This window comes from Tenrec ecaudatus, chromosome 12 (assembly GCF_050624435.1).
Source record: "Tenrec ecaudatus isolate mTenEca1 chromosome 12, mTenEca1.hap1, whole genome shotgun sequence".
Classification (NCBI taxonomy): domain Eukaryota; kingdom Metazoa; phylum Chordata; class Mammalia; order Afrosoricida; family Tenrecidae; genus Tenrec; species Tenrec ecaudatus.
The window spans coordinates 97459409-97481306 of record NC_134541.1 but is presented as its reverse complement, the minus strand read 5'-3'; the positions used below and the strand labels follow the sequence as shown (position 1 = coordinate 97481306).

The 21898-nt window shown below is 39.8% G+C and overlaps 1 protein-coding gene and 1 pseudogene across 1 annotated transcript in view; both read right to left on the bottom strand.

Moving 5' to 3' along the window:
• The window catches only part of PDXDC1 (pyridoxal dependent decarboxylase domain containing 1), a 78375-nt gene that overhangs the window by 49117 nt on the left and 7360 nt on the right, over window positions 1-21898 (bottom strand). Inside the window, exons 2-3 of the mRNA XM_075564263.1 lie at window positions 10247-10320; window positions 2963-3028 (exon numbers count right to left, since the gene is read on the bottom strand). Of these exons, the coding sequence (XP_075420378.1) occupies window positions 2963-3028; window positions 10247-10320 (140 nt within the window). The remainder of the gene's footprint in view (window positions 1-2962; window positions 3029-10246; window positions 10321-21898) is intronic.
• Window positions 3608-4137, bottom strand: LOC142422244 (mitochondrial fission 1 protein pseudogene; annotated as a pseudogene).

Genomic DNA, 21898 nt, shown 5'->3' with positions numbered 1-21898 from the left:
GCACAATGAATGCCATTGAATTATGCTCTTAACATGATGAAATGGTAACTTTTTCATAGCTTATGTATCACATGCTAAAGAAAGAATACTGTAATGCTGTGGCATGACTAAAGGTGAGGTTAAACCTGTCAATCAAGTGGCAACTTGATGATACTTCCATGGGGGTGTAGACTTTTATAAAAGAGTGTAGAGCTCAAATAATAAAAGTTGGAAAAAAAAGTATAGGGCTATGGAAATATCTCTGAGGTGTGAGCTCATGTAGGTCACAGGGACCATATTGGTCTCCGAACCCTGAGAGCTGAGCTGCCAGTGCCCTGCCATGTTCCCCGTGACCTTGGATCCACATGACTCTGCACCCACCAACCTGTGATCTCTTGGCTTTCCGACTCACCTTTTGGTATTATCTACATGAGTCTGAAGAGGGAGGGACTTACGAACTAGCATCAGACTTACGGACTTGAGTTGACCTGGGCTAGGATACTTTCTTAACATAGAGTTTTCTTGTACATAGATGAGTGTCACTGGATTTATTTTTCTAGACAACTTGGCCTAACATAATGCGATTCTTATGATCTAGTTTTCCTCTACATGGCAGTCTTGTCTGAGAAGATTAACAGCCTTAAACATACATGTACCATTTCTACCTTTCCATCCCCCAACTGGGAAACTTGCAATCTGCTTGGAGTGTAAATAGATTTACTTCAACCCAAGATATGTTAGTAAACACCCATTAGACAAAGCTAAAATGTATGAGAAAAATATGAATAGCTAAAGTAGTAACAAAGCAAAGCAGCCCGTAACATGCAATGTGAACATATCCTTTCTTGAATTTAACTATGACTCATGTAAAGTTCTCTCTTTCAAATAAGCACAGTCCAAATAATCCATAAAAGCCTGTTTTTCCCAAGGTCCTGACCTACAAGTGAGAGGGACTCTTGTTCTTGAGGCACTGTATAGAGATTAGAACAAGCTAAGTGGACCAAGCTGGGTGACTTTGAACAAGCTAGTTAAAGTCATTAAGCCTTCATATTATAGAATTATTGTGAGAATGCAGTCAGTGTGCTTGGTACACTAGTCATCTCAATAAATGTTGGCTCTTCATATTATAAAATGTGAGCACTACTGGCCAGTGGCCTAAATATAGTGCTGTTCTGAGTATTGAAGATGTGCTTAGAGCTATCTTTTTTCACAGAAAATTCTGTGAAACCAACACACTTGATTTCACTTCCTTTCAGCAGTCGACCTACAATGAGAAGACTTCATGAATTTAGCTCCTGTTTTGAAATAGAGAAAGCATTTCATACCTAAACCCATTGATATCAAATCAATTCCAACTCACCAGGCTTGAAGTCAACATCATTCATATTGCAATATTTTAAAGTATTACTACCTGGGTGTATTGACAGTTGTTGGCATGCAATGATGTTTCCTTTATACATTTCCTTCCCCACTTTGTACGTATTTATACTGTGGTCAAAGGGCAACTTAAGGGAGTTGTACTATTTCCCTATACAAAGCTTCCTGGTAAACAAACAAACAAACAAACAAACCCTAATTTGAGGGATATTAGTTATGTGTTATTGGGCTATAACCTGAAAGGTTAGCAGTCCAAACCACCAGCCTCTCAGTGAGAGAAAGATTAGACTTTCTAATCTCATAAAGTTGCAGTCTCAGAAACGCAGGGTACAGTTTTACCCTGTACTTTAGGGTCACTGTGTGTCAGCATTGACTCAATGATAATGAATTTGGTTTTTGATGGTTTGACACTCTAATTACAGATTGACTATTAACACCCTGTAAAATTTTTAATCAGAGTTTTTCTTCTTTTTCTGGTCTTTTCCCTGCTGGCTCAAAGCACAGAGACTTATCCGTTTTGCTTTAGTTGCCAAAAGCTAAGTGACTCAGCCAAATGAAATAATAAAAGGAGACAGTTGCTTTTATATCCTATATTATAAAATGATAAATCTTATACAATTAAAATATCCTTCACAATTAAACTCATGCTACCAAGTGGGCAGCATATTTTTTTTTGCCCTAATCATTTTCTTTTCTTTTTTACATTTCATTAGGGACTCATACAACTCTTATCACAATCCATACATATACATACATCAATTGTATAAAGCACATCCATACATTCCCTGCCCCAATCATTCTCAAAGCATTTGCTCTCCACTTAAGCCCTTTGCATCAGGTCCTCTTTTTTTTTTCCCCTCCCTCCCCGCTTCCCCCTCCCTCATGTGCCCTTGGTAATTTATACATCGTTATTTTGTCATATCTTGCCCTATCCGGAGTCTCCCTTCCCCCCCTTCCCTGCCGTCCCTCTCCCAGGAAGGAGGTCACATGTGGGTCCTTGTAATCAGTTCCCCCTTTCCAACCCACTCGCCCTCCACTCTCCCAGCATCGTCCCTCACACCCTTGGTCCTGAAGGTATCATCCACCCTGGATTCCCTTTGCCTCCAGCCCTCATATGTACCAGTGTACAACCTCTGTGGGCAACATATTTCAAGAGTTTTAAGTATCATAATCCAGGAATGACCAAAAAATTCAAATGTTGCATTAAATTCCTTAAGGAAGTTGAGAAAGGCTCAGCATTACCACCAACAAGCCCGTGGTGTTTCCATTTCTGAAGGTTACACCGCAAACACTCACTGCCACTCAGACAATTCTGATCAGCGATGCTACAGAACTGAGTAGAACGGTCCCAGTGAGTTTCCAGGGCAGAAAGCCTCATTTTTTTCCTGCCTGGAGAGCAGCTGTATGTTTGAGCTGCTAACCTTGTAGTTAACAACACAATTTGTAACCTACTACACCATCACAGCACTTTCTACTGCTCTTAACTTTCTTAAATTTGCTTTGTGCTCATAAAAACTAAAATGATAAATCAAGATGGTAAAAACCTTGCTTGAAAAAATATTTACTACCAAACCAAAGACACTTATTTATCCTTATTGTCACCTACCTGCCCTGGAGGGGCCCCGGAATATCCCCAGACAGAAGTTTCTTTTCATCTTCCTCTTCTGGTCTCCTAGTTTAAAGAAAACAAAAATTCAGTGTGATAAAACAAGTCTTTATTTCTTTTTTATATTAGCATTTGCACACGTGAGCACGTGTGAGAATACTGCCTATGACCTTTTAGTGACTCAACTAGGATATAAAATATATCGATTTTTGCTGTTGTTGCTTACCCTTTTCTATTACCCTACCTACCATCTCTTGTTCTTTTTTCAAAATTTCTTTTTCTTCTTGAAATATGTTTTATTATACCTATTGATATTCCCCCCCCCCTTTTTTAATGCACTTAAAATTATTTAGATACATTTTTCGTCTTTTTATGACCCCTTTCCCCACTCCTTTTCTTTTTTTTTTCCCCAAGCCAAAGACCAATTTTATTTACACACATCCCAAAGCACATGATCTGGGGCCAGGAGACAGGTCTGAGGGGCGAGGAGACTGAAGATCATAGTAGACCAAGGAGAGCAGAGAAGGGACAGCTAGGAGGGGCCCGGCTTTGAGCGTCCTTGCCAAGCCTGCCCCTTGGTAGGCTGCTTCAACTCCCGTGAGTGCAGGTCAGGCGGCGTGCCCTGGGCAGAAGCTGTGCGGGTGCGCTCAGGATTTGGACTTGGATACAGCCAGTCCGATGAGGCCAGCTAGTCCTGCCACACCCAAGGCCATGCCGCCAACGATGGCCATGCCCACCAGTCCATCTTTCTTCATGGCCTTGTCAATGAGTTGCTCCAGTTCCTTGGCCTGGTTGTTCTGGGGCTCCGTCTGCAGCAGCCCACGCACGTACCTTAGGACCTTTTCATATTCCTTGAGCCGGTAGTTCCCCACAACCAGCTAGAAGACGTAATCCCGCTGCTCCTCCTTGCTTCCTTTGGGCAGCAGCTCCTCAAGCAGTTCAATGCCTTTCCGGATGTCATCGTTATACTTGCTTCGAACCAGGCACCAGGCGTACTCGAACTGGGTGCCCTTGGGCACTGACCCTGCTGCCTCCTCAGATTTAAATTTCTTTTCAAATTTCAGCAGGTCGTCCTTAGACACCAGATCATTCAGGACGGCCTCAATGGCCGCCGCCCTGGCAAGTCTCGCACCAGACACTACGGCGCCACCGTCTCCATCGCCCACCGTCTCCATCGCCCACCGTCTCCATCGCCCACCGACGAGGGCAGAGAGGTCCCCACTCCTTTTCGCTCTTGTTTTTCTTCCTTCCAGTTTTTGTTTGCTGGTTCCAATCAATCTTCTCCTATATCACTCAACAGTCACCTGCCTCCACACAACCTTACAGTCCATCCAACACTGCTGCTGCACCACAGTGCCACATAAACAGACCCAAACCCAACGAATCATTCTGAAGAAAAAGCAAAACCCAAACTCACTGCCATCGAGTCAATGCCGACTCATAACAACTCTTAGGTCAGGGTAGAAGTGCCCCTATGAATTTTCAAAACTGTAATTCTTTTTTTAAAAATCATTTTATTGGGGGTTCATACAATTCTTATCACAATCCATACATACATCCATTGTGTCAAAAACATGTGTACATTTGTTGCCATCATCATTCTCAAAACATTGGCCTTCTACTTGAGCCCTTAGTATCTGCTGCTCATTTTCTCCCTCCCTCCCCACTCCCCCACCTCATGAACCCTTCATCATTCATATATTATTATTGTTTTGTCATATATTACACTGTCTGACGTCTCCCCCTGTCCTCTTCTCTGCTGTCTCTCCCCCAGGGATGAGGCTATGTGTAGATTCCTGTAATGAATTCCCCCTTTCTACCCCACATTCTCTCCACCCTCCAGGCATCGCCGCTCTCATCACTGGTTCTGGAGGAGTCATCTGTCCTGGATTCCGTGTGTTTCCAGTTGCTATCTGTACCAATGTACATCCTCTGGTCTAGCCAGATTTGCAAGATAGTATTGGGATCATGATAGTGGGGGGGGGAGGAAGTATTTAAGAACTAGAGGAAAGTTATATGTTTCATCATTGCTATCCCGCACCCTGCCTGGTTCATCTCCTCCCCACAGCCCCTCAGCAAGGGATGTCTGGTTGGCTACCTTTGGGCTTTGAGTCTCCACTCTACACTCACACACCTTTTCAATGATATGATTTTATGTTCCTTGATGCTTAATACCTGATCCCTTCGACAGCTCGTGGTCACATAGGCTGGTGTGTTTCTTCCATGTGGGCTTTGTTGTTTCTGAGCTATATGGCCACTTGTTTATCTTTGAGCCCTTAAGACCCCAGATGCTATATCTTTTGATAGCTGGACACCATCTGCTTTCTTCACCACATTTGCTTATGCACACATTTGGCTTCATTGATCTTATCAGGGAGGTGGGCACCCACTGATAGGGTTTTTAGCTCTTTGCTGTCTGATAACTGGTCCCTTCTGCACCTTGTGGTCAGACAGGCTCGTTTGCTTCTTCCATGTGGGTTTTGATGCTTCTCAGCTAGATGGCCACTTGTTTATCTTCAAGCTTTTAAGACCCTAGATGCTATGTCTTTTAATATCCGGGTACCATTAGCTTTCCTAACCACAATTTGCTTATGCACATGTTTGTCTTCAGTGGTTGTGTCAGGAAGGTGAGCACCCACTGATATGGTTTTTAGCTCTTTGATGTCTGACAATTGGTCTCTTCTACACCTCGTGGTCAGCCAAGCAAGTGTGCAAAACTGTAATTCTTTATGGGAGTAGAAAGCCTCAACTTTTCCCTGTGTAACAGCTGGGTCGCAGCCCCACTTGTAACCACTATACCTCCAAAACTCCTGGCTCTGGAATTACCAGAAATAGAATTTAGAAGAATGGTATTTAGGTACATTTAACAGATGAAGGAAGTGTATGGGAGAACAATGGGAAGAATAGAAAAACTAGAAAACCTATACTAAATAGAATTCCAGAAGAAGAGAGCAGAGTAATAGAACAGAAAATATAGAAAGCCAAATTTGTGAGTTTGAAGATAACTCTTTCAACTACAACTGTCAAGAGAACCAATCAACAAAGAGAAAAATAATCAGAAGAAAGTCTAAGAATGATGTGGAACACTATCAAGAAGAACAAGCCATGTCCCACTAAGATCTTAGCACAGGAAGAAACAAACGAGCAAAAAATCTACAGAAAAACAATAGAAGACATCATGGGAGAAAATTTCTCCAGCACCTTAGAGGTGGAGTAAATGACTGCTCAAGAAGCTAAGAAAATGCTCCCAGGTTAAGGAAAAGGAGAGACTTCTCAGAACTGCTGGAGAAAAAAAGCACAGTCCCTTATAGTGGAAACCATCAAGAATAAGCTCAAACCTTTCAAGAAGACAACACAGTGACATATGCAAAATCCTAAAAGGGGAGCGGGGGAAGGGGGGGGAAACTCTGACAACAAAGAATCTTATATACAGCAAAGCTATCCCTTTAATATAAGGGAGAAATAAAGGCATATCCAAACAACAACAAAATTAAAGGAATTTGTAAAAACAAGACCAGCATTTCAAAAAATACGAACAGGAACATTTGGGACAATGAATCAACAACAGCAGAAATATTTGAGGGAAATTTGTCTCAGAAATCAATACAATGAAAAGAGTACTCAAAACAACACAGATCTATAAGAAGAATAAAGAAACCAATAGTCTCAGTCTCTCTCTCTCTCTCTCTCTCTCTCTCTCTCTCTCTCTCTCTCTCTCTCTCTCACACACACACACACACACACACACACACACACACACACCAAACAGCAAAATGATAGCACAAACCCAGATGTATCAATAATGACACAGAATTTCAAGGAATTATAACTCCCAATTAAGAAACCAAGAGTAGCAGACTGGATTAGAAAAGAACACCCATCAATATACTGTCTACAGGAGTCACAATGACAAAAATAGAATAAATGTCAAAGGATAGAGAAAAATTTACCAGATAATGGCAACCCCCCGCCCTGTAAATAAACAAACAGGAGTGGCAATATTAATCTCTGATAAAACACTTTGAGACAAAAGAGACAAAAAAGGACACTACATAATGATTAAAGAAACAATAAAACAAGAAGATATAACAATATTAAACATACTAGAAATATTAATCATACTCTTCACTCTTCCAAAGAAAGTCCTTCAAAATAAATTAATCGAACTCCTAAAGAACTGAAAAGACACTATGGTAATAGTAGTAAGAGATTTCAATATACCATTCTTGAGGAAAGACAGATCGTCCGGAAAGAAACTCAATAAAGACAAGAGAACTAAGCAACACAATCAACAAACTTAACCACTTAGACATATACACAACACTCACCCAACAGTGTACAATTTTTCCCTGCACACAGAACAATCTCTAGACTAGACATCATGTTAGGCTACAAAAGCAAGCCTTAATAAATTTTAAAATACTGAAAGTCTACAATGCATTTTCTTAAATCACAATGTTAAACAACAGAAATCATTAATAGAAAGAACGTCCTCCACTGCTCCCCGCCAACAAAAAACAACTTGGAAACTGAACAGCACACTATTTAAAAACAACTGGGTAACAGTTGGAAAATTTAAAATTCCTCACAAAAAGAAGAATGAAAAAGTAATCTTTTAAAACCTTTGGGACATAGAATATGCAGTTATCAGAGGACAATTTACAGCAATCAATGCACACATGTAAAAAGGAGAGAAAACCAGTATCAACACCTTAACCCAGAATCTTCAATAACTTGAACAAGAGCAACAAATAAGCCCTCAACACCAGTAGAAAAGAAATAAACAGAGCAGAAATAAATGAACTGGAAAATAGGAAAACAATGGGAAAAATCAACAAGGCATGAAGTTGATTCTTTGAAACGACTTATAAAACTGACAAACCACTCGCAAATTTAAAGGAAAAGAGAACAGATAAACTCCTCAGAAACAATAAGGGAGCAGTGAAACTAGGAGGGTAAGGGAAGGGGGGTAGGAACTCAAATAAATTACGTATGGCCCCCATTGCAGGGGGACAGACAGCAGAAAAGGGGGTGAAAGGAGACAGGAGTCGACGTTAAGACATGGGGAAAAAATTATAAATTATCAAGGGGACATGGGGGGGGGAGGAAAAAATTTAAAAATGAAGAGCTGATACCAAGGGCTCAAGTAGAATGAAATTGCTTTGAAAAAGATGATGACAACATATGCACAGATGTGTTTGACACAATGGATATATGTATAGATTGTGATAAGAGCTGTAAGAGCCCCCACTAAAATAAAATTAATATAAAAATAAAATAAAGGCCATATAAGATAAATCAAAGGCTAACATCTCAACAAATGAGGAAAAACATTCCCTATGTGAAAAGGAACCAGACTAGGATGCACGTTATCACCACTCTTAACACTGTTTTCAGCCAGAACTGGTTAGACAGCAAAAAGAAATCAAAGGAACACAACTGGGCAGAGAAGTGGCACCCTTTCTATGTGCAGATAAGATGTATATGGAGAAAGTCCCCCAAACAATGAAAACATTTGGTAGCACAGCAGAATATAAGATTCATACATAATAATCATTTGGATTCCTGTATATTAATGGAGACCTGAAAACAACATCAAGAAAACAATACCCTTTACAATAGTCACACAAAAGATAAAATACTTAGCATAAACCTGACCAGAGAAACAAAAGACCTGTACAAAGAAAAGTACAGATCACTACTGTACAAAATCAAAAGAGACCCATGCAAATGGAATACCCCATGTTCGTGGATGGGAAGGCTTAAAATCACGGAAATGTCAATACTACTCAAAAAAAAAAACCAACTATAAATACAACATAGTTCTGATCTAGATCCCAACTTCATTTTCTAAGAAATGGAAAAACCAATTACTAACTTTATGAGCAAGAAAGAGACCCAGAATAGACAAAGAACTCCTTAAGGAGAAGAACAAAGTGGGAGTCCTTGTATTACCCAACCTCAAAACCCATTACACAGCCACAGTAGTCAAAACAGTCTGGTACTGACTGGTACAATAGTTACAGAGAGCAACAGGACAGAATTGAAAGCAGAGGAATAAATACACCCAACTACAAGAAATAAATTCACCCAACTACAGGTAAATGATCTTCAACAAAGGGTCCAAGAATATTAAATTCTATAAAATACTAGAATATCCAACAGTAATATATCATTGATCAAGGATACACAAGGAGGGTAGGAGGAAGGGGGGGATACAAAGAGGAGCTAATGTCAAGGGCTCAAGTAGAAAGAAAATGTTTTGGAAATGTTGATGTCAACATATGTACAAGTGTGCTTAATACAACTGAATGATGGAATGTTATAAGATTTGTAAGAGCTCCCCAATAAGATGATAAATAAATGAATAAAAATAAATGCAAAAAATTCTTTAAAAAATACTGGAATATTTCAACAACAAAAATAATAATCCAAGTTTTGGGCAAAAGATATAAACAGAGTTCATAAAAAATGTCATTCAAATGGCTAACAGACACATGAAAAAAAGTTCATGATCCCTATCTGGGAGATGCAAACCAAAACAATAATTAGATATCATTACAACAACAATGATAGCCCACTTAAAAAAAAAAAGAAAGCAACAAAGGCTGGAACGGCTGTGGAGAGATTGGGAATCTGATCTGTAAATATGTACAACCATTGTGGAAAGTGATATAGCGCAACCTCAAACAACTGGGAAAGGAAGGAAGATGAACCAATGGACTAGAAGGCTAACAAGTATAGACATGGGAGTAAAAAGGGCAGAAGTTCATAGAAGGGAAAGAGATCTTTAGGGAAAGAGGGTGGGATAAGAATATGGGGATGGGGGTTGATGTGTGGTTTGATCTGTTGAATTCAGAGTTGACAATTTGAAATGTAAACCATCTACCTAATCCATAATAAAAAATAAATATCGAATTTTAAAAATAAAACGTATTGACTACATCCCCCATCAGTCACCAGATTTGGTATAGTTTGAATTTCAGGAAAAGAAAATAACATAAATAATAATAATACTTCAACTCATTTCTTAATTTGCTAATGCCTCACATGACCTAAATAGTAAGAAGTATGTATAGATTTCATATATTAAACTCTTAATAGACTAGTATTACAAGTCCTCCCCCTCAGTTTCAAAATCTTTTAATTATAAACCACCTTATAAGACAAGCATCAATTTAAAAGTGGGCTAGAAGCAAAGGAGACATATCTTTAGCAGAAGGGAACCAGCACCTCCAGTTTTACAACAGGTTGACCATGTTTCCCAAGGGTGCATCCACTTACCTCTGACCTTCCTCCAGCATCTTCATTGCCTCCTTCAAGTTTTTTCCCATTTCAGCTAATGTAGGGTCTACGATCTAGAAAACAAACCAGAAAAAATATTTCTGCAAAGTAATTCATCTAGAAAAGTTAAATGCAAACTTATTTTTCTTCTAGATTAATTATAAAGTATATTCTTGATTTTGTAAAAGCTTCCGAGTGCAAAAAAAAAGAAACATAAAAAGATTAGGTGGAGGGTTTACATTTCAGACTGTGAACTCTGAATTCAACGGTTCAAGCCACACATCGACACTGACCTCCGTATTCTTCCCATCCCTCCCCGGAGAAGACAATTTTCAGTTTGACGCATACTTGTATCTTTCCACATTTTAACCTCACTTTAAGCACTTTTGCAACATGCATTCTTGTAGTACAGGTTTAACTTAGAAATACTGTGGATTCAGTTCTTGAGCACTGCAATAAGCAAATATTGTAATAAAGAGTCATATTTTCTGGGTCTCCCAATGCATATAAATGCTATGTTCATCCAAACTATAGTGTATTAAAATTATAATAGCACACCCCCTGACCAAAAAAATGTTGAAATCTTAGAATTACCAAAATGCAACACAGAGAGACAAAGTGAACACATGGTATTAGAAAATATAGCACCAACAGCCTTGCTCATCAAAAGCTGGCCACAATTCTTCAAGTTGTAAAACAGTTTTTGCAAAATGCAATAAACTGAAGCATGCCTACACTTGATCATGAATATGACTCTGTCAGTATATACACTTCACTCTTCTTAGCATTTCTTATTCCACCCGTAGAACTATGGTTTTTTAAAGTAATCTCATACTAATTGACACATATTTATTATATATTTTCATTATTAGAAGGCTAAAAAAAAGCATGCATTGTATACTATTAGTTTGACCTGCTGTGGTAGGCTGAAAAAAAAAGTATCTAAAAGATAAACACATGCAAACAAGGTGTACATCACTTTATATAAATACTATAGAGAAATCCTAAACCCCTCTATTGTTGATGCAATCTCATTTGGAAACAAAGGTTTCTTTCTTTTTTTTTTTTACAAAGTTTTCTTTATGATGTTACTTAGATCCTACCTGAACGGGTGGCTTCTAAACCTAATAACGTCTGAGTTCTGGCAGATTATATACAAACATACAAGCATACACAAGGTAAGAAATGTCACGAAAGGATCACCAAGGAATCAAGTAACACTTAGGGTCACCAAGTTAGGAATCAATGAGTTAGGAGTCAATATAAATGAGACCCAGATTTTGACTTTTAGCCACTAGAACTGAAAAGAATTGAAAGAGATAGAGAGTTGAACTGAAGTTTTCAAAGGGCAGCTAGAGAAGACAAAGTAAAGTATTATAATGAAATGTGCAAAGACCTAGAGTTAGAAAACCAAAAAGGAAGAGCATACTCTGCCTATCTTAAATTGAAAAACCTCAGGAAAAAATTGTGTATTGACAAATTATTGTATGATGCAAGAAGCAGCAAAAAAATGATGGAATACATGGATTCATTATCATAAAGACTTAGTTGGCATTCAACCAGTTCAATATAAAGCATATGAGCAAGAATCAATGGTACTAAAGAAAGAAGTTCAAGCTACATGTGCGATCACAAGGTGTCAAAGGGATCCCAGGTATCAGGCATCATCAGAATAAATCTTACCATAGTGAATGAGGCAGGGAGTGCAGAGTGGAGACCCAAAGCCCATTTGTAGGCCACTGGAGATCCCCTTACAGAAGGGTCTTGGAGAGGAGATGAGCCAGTCAGGGTGCCATGTAGCAACGATGAAAAATACAACTTTCCTCTAGTTCCTAAATGCTTCCTCCCCTCTCCCACCCTCCACTGTCATGATCTGAATCCTACCTTTCAAGTCTGGCTAGACCAGAGGATGTACACTGGTATAGATGGGAACTGGAAACACAGAGAATCCAGGGCGGATGATCCCCTCAGGACCAGTGGTTTTGAGTGGAGATGCAGGGAAGGAATAGGCAGGGTGGGTTGTAAAGGGGAAACCGATTTCAAGGATCTACATGTGACCTCCTCCCTGGGGGACAGACAACAGAAAAGTGGGTGAAGGGAGACATGAAAAAGAGCAAGATTTGACAAAATAATAATTTACAAATTATCGAGGGTTCATGAGGGAGGGGGGAGTGGAGAGGGAAGGGAAAAAATGAGGACCTGATGGCAGGGGCTTGGGTGGAGAGCAAACGTTTTGAGAACGATGAGGGCAACAAATGTACAAATGTGCTTTACACATGGATGTATGTACAGATTGTTGTAAGAGTTGTATAAACAATTTTTAAAATGTGATAGATCATCACAAAAGAAAAAGAAAGAAAAAACAAATAAAAAGAAAAGAAAAAGAAGTTCAAGCTGCACTGAAAGCATTAGCTAAAAACAAGCAATTGCTAGAATACTACCAGAAATGTTTCCATAAGCTGATGAAACACAGGAAGCCCTCACTCATCTATGCCAGGAAATTTAAAAGACAGCCACGTGGCCCACTGACTGAAAGAGATCCATATTTGTACCCATTCCAAAGAAAGATAATCCAGTAGGATGTACAAATTATAGAACAATATCATTAGTATTACATCATTAGTAAAACTTGCTGAAGATCGTTCCAACAATGAATGGTGGCAGCAGTACACTGAAAAGGAGATGCCAGACACCTTCCCAACATGATCACTAAAGACAAGTGGGTGCATAAGCAAATGTGGTGAAAAAGCTGATGGTGCCAAGCTATCAAAACACATAGCATCTGGGTTCTTAAAGGCTTGCAGGTAAACAAGCAGCCATCTGCTCAGAAGCATCGAAGTCCACACAGAAGAAGCACGCCAGCCTATGTGACCACGAGGTGTAGAAGGGACCAGATATCAGACATCAAAGAACAAAAACATCATACCAGTGGGTGCCCACCTTCCCAATATGATCACTGAAGACTAATGTGTGCATAAGTAAATGTGGTGAAGAAAGCGGATGGTGCACAGCTATAAAAAAATATATATCGTCTGGGGTCTTAAAGGCTTGGAGATAAACGAGCAGCCGACTAGCTCAGAAGCAAAAAAGCCCACATGGAAGAAGCACACCAGCCTGTGTGACCACAAGGTGTCGAAGGGATCAGGTATCAGATATCAAGAAAAATCAAATCATTGTAACTGCGGAGTGGAGACCCAAAGGCCATCTGTAGGCAACTGGACACCCACTTACTGAAGGATTGTGAGGAGGAGACTAGCCAGTCAGATTGCAAGGTAGCAAAAATGAAACATACAACTTTCCTCTAGTTCTTACATGCTTCCTCCCCACCATCATGATCCCAATTCTACCTTACAAATCTGGCTAAACCAGAGGATGTACATTGGTACAGACAGGAACTGAAAATACAGGGAATTCAGGACAGATGACCCTTTCAGGACCAGTGGTGAGAGTGGCAAGACCGGGAGGGTAGAGGGAAGGAGGGGTAGAAAGAGGGAACTGATCACAAGGATCTACATATAGCCTCCTCCCTGGGGGATGGACAACAGAAAAGTGGGTGAAGGGAGACATCAGACGGTGTAAGACATGACAAAATAATAATAAGTTATAAATTATAAAGGGTTCATGACGGAGGAGGGAGGGAGGGGGAAAATGAGGAGCTGATATTAAGGGCTCAAGTAGAAAGCAGGTGTTTTGAGAATAACGATGGCAACAAATGTACAAATGTGCTTCACACAATGCATGTATGTATGCACTGTGATAAGAATTGTATGAGTCCCCAATAAAATGGTTAAAAAATAAAATGATATTAAATAATAATAATTTTTTTAAAAGCAAAAAGAAAAGGAGCTGCCTTAAAGTCAGGTCATTTTCAGAAGCAGATGTAGGACAAGGGATATTACTAGACATCAGAGAGGTCTTGGCTGAAAGCACAGAATATCAGAAAGCTGTTTATTTGTGTTTCACTGACTATGACAGTATGGGTCATAACAAACTCTGGATAACCTTGAGCAGAATGGGTATTTCAGAACACCTAACTGTGCTCCTGCAGAACCTGTACATGAACCAAGAGGCAGCTGTGCCAACAGAACAAGAGAATACTGCATGGCTTCTAAACAAGAAAGGTGTGCATCAGGGCTGTATCCTCTCACTGTACTTATTCCATCGGTATGCTGAGCAGATAACCAGAGAAGTGACATTAGATGAAGAGTAAGGCAAAAGGATTGGAAGAATGCTTATTAACAACCTGCAGTATGCAAATGACACAACCTTGCTTGCTGAAAATGAGGACTTGAAGCATTGCTGATGAAGGTCAAGGGCTGTAGACTTCATGATGGATTACAATTCAATGTAAAGAAAACAAAAATGCTTACAACTGGATCAGCGGGTATCATCATATTAAACAGAGAACAAACTGGAGTTGCCAAGGATTTTGTTTTGTTTAATTCCATAATCAAAGTTAATGGAAGCAGTAGTCGTCTGCTGAACAAGACGTCTTAAATTGCTGAAAAGCAAGGCTGTTCCCTTGAGGACAAGGTGGGCCATGGTATTTTTCAATTTCTCAGGTGCCTGTGAAAGTCGGGCACTGGAAAAGGAAGACTAAAGAGGAATCAATCCACTTGACTTATAGTGCTGGCGAAAAGCACTGCACGCCGCAAGAAGAAAAAATCTGTCTTGGCAAGGAGGGCAAGATTTTGTTTCACGTACTTTGGACATGTGCAAAAGGACAACATGCTTTACAAAATAGAGGGGCAGTGAAAATGAGGAGGGTCCGCAACCAGAAGGACTGGCATAGTGGCTGCAACATTGGGCTCAACCATAAGAACTGTGAGGATGGCTCAGGACCAGGCAGTGTTTCACTCTGCTGTACATAGGGCTGCTATGAGTTGGAACCAACTCTATGGCATTTAACAACAACAGAGCTTTGAGAAAATCAATTTCTTTTCTTTGATGTCATCCATGTAAGGTATTTATATTATAGCAGAAGAGACAGGGAAGTGACTAATGTTTAGAGAGGTAAAGTGACTTGCCCACAATCGTACTTTGTCTGCTTATTCCTGTTTCCAAGTTCTTCCTATTACATCATACTGCCTCCTACAAGGGATTATATGATAATCATCTAGCCATGTGACATCTAATATTTCAGCAAGTTTTTTCAATACAAGTGATATTTAAATATGACCAAGGTATGTCCAAGAGAACACAATCCAAAAGGCCTCAGTGGTTCTCAATGAATAATTATGAGTTAGTTGAGAAAGATATATATATATATATATATATATATAAAATAGTCAAGAGAATTTATCTTCACTCTTTAGTTTACTGGTCATGTCTCTTAGCAGGTTCCTCTCTTATGACATTCTAGTGTGTCCCTACCATTGGTCCGATGAAGAGAGAAATAGTTTTGCTCCATGCTTTTAACACATCCCTATCTGAAACATTCTTGTGCCTTTTGTCTATCTCTAGCTCCCTGTGCAATCAAAATGCTGTACTCTGTGAACCCAATCTCACTCTTCGACCTTCTGTCACACTGGTTATCAACTTAACATAATGTCTCTCGGAAAGTGCATCACAGTGAGTTTTTCCTACAAGATTGGAACAAACTTTCAGTTAGAAATAGACATGGTAGTTTGCTTATTATTAAAAGCAAGGTTTTTTTAAGCAATACATATTTTTAAACACTAGAATCCAGTGTAGTGTAATGTAAAGATGTCTACACCAGGAAAGGCAGCAGGAATAGCAGGGTCTCATGCTCTTTCATGAGTCTCTCACTGCACAGTACACATTCATTGAGTAGAATAGCTTATACTTTTTTGGGGGGTGGGGGTGGGGGCAACTTGCACTTATAGTTGCATTTGGGTAAATTGTGAATATGACATGACCCTAACACACAATGCTGTAGACCAGAGGTTCGATACCTGTGGGTCACGACCCCTTTGGGGGTAGAATAACCCTTTCACAGGGGTCGCCTAATTCATAACAGTAGCAAATTATAGTTATGAAGTAGCAACTAAAGTAATTTTATTGTTGGGAGTCACCACAACATGAGGAACTGTATTACCGGGTTGCAGTATTCGGAAGGTTGAGAACCACTGCTGTAGACCCTTCACATTCATTTTGTTCACTGGATAATACAAAATACAAATATGCTACCCAGTTGTAGGACAACACTAGGCTCTAGATCAAGGAAGTCTCCAAGAAAAACTGTATATGTATAAGTGGTTTCATAAAACTGGACATGCCATCATAAGATTCTTAAAGGCAATTGCTTTCTTACTCTCATTCCTATCACTTGCAAACCAAACCACAAAATCAATGGTTCAAATTCACCAATCTTCCTGAGTGAAAATTAGTTTCAGAACTGTAAGAACAGTTCTACTCTGTCTTCTGGGGTTGCTATGAGCAGGAATTTACTCAATAGCAGATTTGTTTGTTATTCATATAAATACTTGTTATAAAGGAGTCCTGGTGGCAGAGTGGGTAAGCTCTTGTCCTAAAAGGTTTGCAGTCTGAACCTATCAGCACTCCAAGGATAGCGATGTGGCGATCTGCTTCCATTAAGATTAGACTATAAAGGAGGCGGGAATACTGTCAGAGCTTAAATTGTGAGATTCTGGTTTTGGATGACAGAAGCCTAAAATACATTTGCGAGATTTACACGTGAAATAAACCTCCAGTGATTTCCCTCTAGCCATAACTGAGGGATAGGAATAAACGAGTTACCAAGCTAGCTAGAATACTGGAGAGATGACATAGTAGATTAAAATGATAAACTTGACCTAATCAGTTAAAACCTTGTCACTTGTTCTCCCCTCTAATACACTTTCGGCTTGATCTGGCTTTCAATATTTTCTGTGTTTTTCTTCATATTGGATATCCTTCAAGAATCTCTGTTACGTGTTTTTCTGTTTTTCAGTATATGAAACTCAAGATCGGCAAACCTATAGAGACCATCAGAATAAGGGTTCCTGGGAATGAACTCACTGGCATCAGATCAATTCCAACTCAAAGGGACGACTCTCTAAGTCTTTATGTGAGCAGAAAACATCATCTTTTTCCTGAGTCACAGGTAATGGGTCTGAATGGCTGACTTGTGGTTAGTAGCCCGAAGTGTAACCATTACAGCACCAGGGCCCTTCCAAGTTGATCTAAACCAAAACTAAAGTCACTATCAGACTCACAGGGACCCTGAAGAACAGAGTCGAACTGTCCCTGTGGGTTTCAGGAGTAGAGTCTCATCTTTCTCATACAGAGTAGTTGGTGGTTTTGAACAGGTGACCAAAACTTAACTCCTACCCCATCAGGGCTTCTTTCCAAGTTGACAAAGCACATAGTAAAAGAGCTACCTTGTGGAATTGCAATGTCTACGTTTGCAAGAAGAAAGAAAAAAGTTGGGGGGGGGGAGATTTCAAAGAAAGAGCATTACAGAGTCAGCTATTTTTAGTATCCTATTTACTAAAAGTCAGACTTTTTGAAAATCTTTTTAACTATCAAGGAGTCTATGTGTGAGGGTGTCTGAATATGAAAGCACACTGTAATTTGTGAGATCCAGCCTCACCTCTGGATGGGTCCTAAGGGATGACTGTGTAAGTGAAGGGAAGAAATTAAGAGACAGACAAAAGTTTTGGGGTGCTCACCTCCAACATGGCTTCAGGAGCCAGATCCCCAAAGAGAGAGAGATTGTATTCTCAACATCATCTTATATACATACTCTCAGGGCATGCAAACCCCTCTAATTCCAGGTAACCACCTATATAACAAAGTGGGCTGCACCCTAGCCCTACAAGGCCCCTGTTTATTGGAGGAGTAACCTAACACCAATGCTGAGGGCAGGTAAGGGGAAGTGACTGTCCCCTGAGCAAGGAGGGCAATTGCAACATGTCTGCTCCTATAGTTAAAGCTGCCAACTAGATAGCAGTCAGCCCCGTGCTTGTAAGAAGTAACTTTAAGGCAGCACTATTATGGGAGGATATTGTGGGGATTAATATTAATTATGAGAATGTGATTGGGACTCATCTCTAACCCACAGGGTGAAGGCCTCCCTACACCCAGAATCCTGGCCTGCCTGGCTTCTTAACCTCCCTGGCGGTCTAATTATGTCAGTAATTTTGTACCCAAAGCAGTACATTGTTTTGCATAAAATTTGTTGTTTTATATAGTAGGTCTGTAATTCTTTTTTTTTTCCACGCCCCCCCTTTAATTCTTAAGAAATTACTCATTTTAATCTCTCTAGTAGACATTCCAGGTATGATAAACTTTTAATACACAAAATCATAAATTATAATATAATAAATATAAAAATAATATAATTTTTCAATAATGTCATTAAGTAAAAAAACATGGGACTGCACAAAGTCCGACATCGCATTTAGGACAATGGAACCTGGTTTCCTTTTTGTATTCTCTTTCCATTGCCATCTCGCTTTGAGCAACAAACCACACCCAGCCTTGTAGGTGCTGACTTTTTTTCGGTTGGTGGGATATAGTCCATGAAGTGACAACCAGTCAGGCATTCTGAGTTGGCAACATCAACAGCGTGACGTATATTCACAGCCATTGATGGTGTTTGGTGGTTCACAAATGAAGTCAGAATGAACCAAAGGCTTGTCGTCACTCTGCTCTGTGCAAAATGTAGGCATTCCACAAGCATTGCTCGAGAAGATACCTGACGATCTTGTAGCATTTCTTTGCTGTTTCCGCATTGCTGGTAAGAATGTAAGTGCTTGCTCGGCTCTGCCGACACCTCCCATGGTTTGATCGTGGTCTGTCACTGCTTGTGGCTTCATGGCTTCTTGCCCACCTTCCGTGCGCCATAGCAGTTGAGGGATTATGAACTGTACTCGTCAGGCACACATCTTTCTTGTCACGCCATCGCAGGGCCAGCATCTTGCCTTTCTGCCAGGCAACCATTTCTCCAGTTTTTAGCTTATTCGTGTCAAACATTGCTGCCATGTCACGCGGTTAGCCCTCATGGTTCCATAGGCATCGGTTTTGTTTTTTATAAGATACTCATAAAGGTCAGGGGATGCATACAAGTTGTCAGTTGTAAAGCAATAGTCCTGTTTTAGCAATGGCTCAATGAGTGTTAGAACAGATGTTGCCATTTGATAGTCACTGTACTCTGGATTGAATTTTGTGCCTTTTCCAGTGTATATGACCGAATTCCACATTTAGCCAATTAACAATTCAGAGCATATAGGATTTTATGCCAAATCGTGCTCTCTTTGATGCAATGTATTGTATCCAGCTGAGCCGTCCCTTAAAGGCCATTAGACTTTCATCTCTGCTGATGTCTCTTTCTGGCACATAGGTCTGCTGGAAATTCTTTACAATCATTTGAGATACTTCCCAAATTTTCTTTAGTTTTGGTGCAGGATGAGTAGTTTCATCAAATTCTTCATTGTTTGTGAAGTGAAAAAATTTCATAATCAGGGAAAATCTGTATTCTGACATGACAGTGCCAAAAAATGGAGTTGCAAGTAATTTATTGGTGGTCCAATATCATTTCTGCAGGGGTTTCCCCACCACTCCCTGATGTATTATTAGGCCCAGAAATTTTAAAACGTCATCTTTGGTCACTGGTTCCCTCTTTCTGCTTCTTGAAAACTTATGAAGCAGAGTAGCAGGTTGTTGCTCTTTGTACCAGTTTGTCTCCATAACAATTTTTTCAATGACCTCATCGGTCAGAAATAATTGTAGTCACACCAAAGGATTGTTATGGTCAATGTGTACTCTCACACCAGGTGCTCCAGTAAACGGGAATCTTGGGGGAGCTGCCTGGTCCGTACCGCAGACAATAGAGCACCAAGTTTGCACATCGTTGAACTCAGGTGCGGAATCGTCACTGTCGTCACTTATTTGATCAGTGTCAGTGTCATATGATGTATTTCCCCATGAACTGCTATTGCTCAATTCTGTGAGTAATTCTAAGTCACTGTCGCTGTCATTTATCTGGTCTAAAACTCCTATTGTGCTAAAGTGACACTATTTTGATGCTATAGACAAAAAATTTCCAGGCAAAAATTTTTCCAAATGACAGTAAAAGGGCAGGCAGGGCACTGGAGACTGATCTAGGGGCAAATCTAAAGTGATTTGCTTTGATACAATGTAATCCTCACAGGTTAAACTGTATCACTGTGTGTGTGTGTGTGTGTGTGTGTGTGTGTGTGTGTGTCTTTTAGACTTGCAGTTTTGAATTTCCTGCCTAGTTCCGCCCTGTGTGGCGACACTGCATGCTCGCAGAGAACACTGCTGGACTGGGGAGCAGTTAAGGGACTTCTCTGCAGTGTAATCCTGAGTACGGCTCAGGGTTACTGCTTCTGATAGTTAACATTTACCCCGAGCCACACTCAGGATTATCGCCAGGGAGGTTAAAATGTGAAACTAAAGAATTCATCCACATACACTCTCTTCCCAGTTCTCTGTTTCCCACAGTAATTATTAGCTCATTAAGCAATAGTTTTAAAAAGTATCATAATATTCCTAGTTAAAAAATGATATGCAAGTAATGTATGTTGTTAAGTACCACTGATTTAGTTCTGACACAGACACTATAAGTAAGGTATTACTATTTTTTTAAGTTTTATTGGCATATAGTTCACATATCACACAATTTAATCAATCATATTAAGATTTGTATAATCATCACCATAATCAATCCCCCCCCCATCCTCCCCTGCCATGCACCTAGGCAATTACCAATCCAGAGGTCTCCATAGATCTACTTATCTTGGTTTTCATATATGGAAAATCATACAAAACACAAACAGGAAGCAAACAACAACAAAACAACTAGAGAAAACATATAAAACCTCAATTAAAAAAGTAGAAAACATTTAAAACTGAAACAATTTAAAATGAGTCAAAAGGGAGATCCAATGATAAGGTATTGCATTTTAACCTCACTACATCTGCCATAATCAATTTTACAATGCTCTCTGCAGACAGCAAGATTCTTCATATCCCTCCATTATGGTCAAAGGGGATTAATTCATGTGGTGAACCTGCAGACGGATGTTGGACTTCCACTGTCATCCATACGAAAAACCAAACAAAATCCCTAACTGCCATCGAGTCAATGCCGACTCATAAAGTCCTTATAGAATAGGGTTGAACTGCCCCTGTGAATTTCACAGACTGTAACTCTGTAAGAGTAGAAAGCCTCATGGGGGAGGAGGGAGTGGGGAGGTAGGGGGAAAATGAGGAGCTGATACCAAGGGCTCCAGTAGAAAGAAAATGTTTTAAAAGTGATGATGGCAACAACTGTACAAATGTGCTTAACACAATGGATGTATGTATGGATTGTGGTAAGAGTTGTACATGCCCCCAATAAAATGATTTTTAAAAAGGGAGTAGAAAGCCTCCTCTTTCTCTATAGTCTTCTGCACACTGGATGTTCACAATCTAAGCTCTAATACCATTCCCTCCTTTGGATTTGGCTTTTGCTATTTACAGTCCTTGGATCACACAGACTAATGTGCTTCTTCCACATGGACTGAGTTGATGGCTCACTTAGATGGCTGCTAGTTTAAAGACATGCCTCTAGGAGCCCCCAAATGCTATTCTTTCTGATAGCAGGCACCCTTCTAGCTTCTTCACCAGACTTTGTTATAGTATGGCATCTTTAGTAATCTCTTCATGAGGACAAGCATCAAG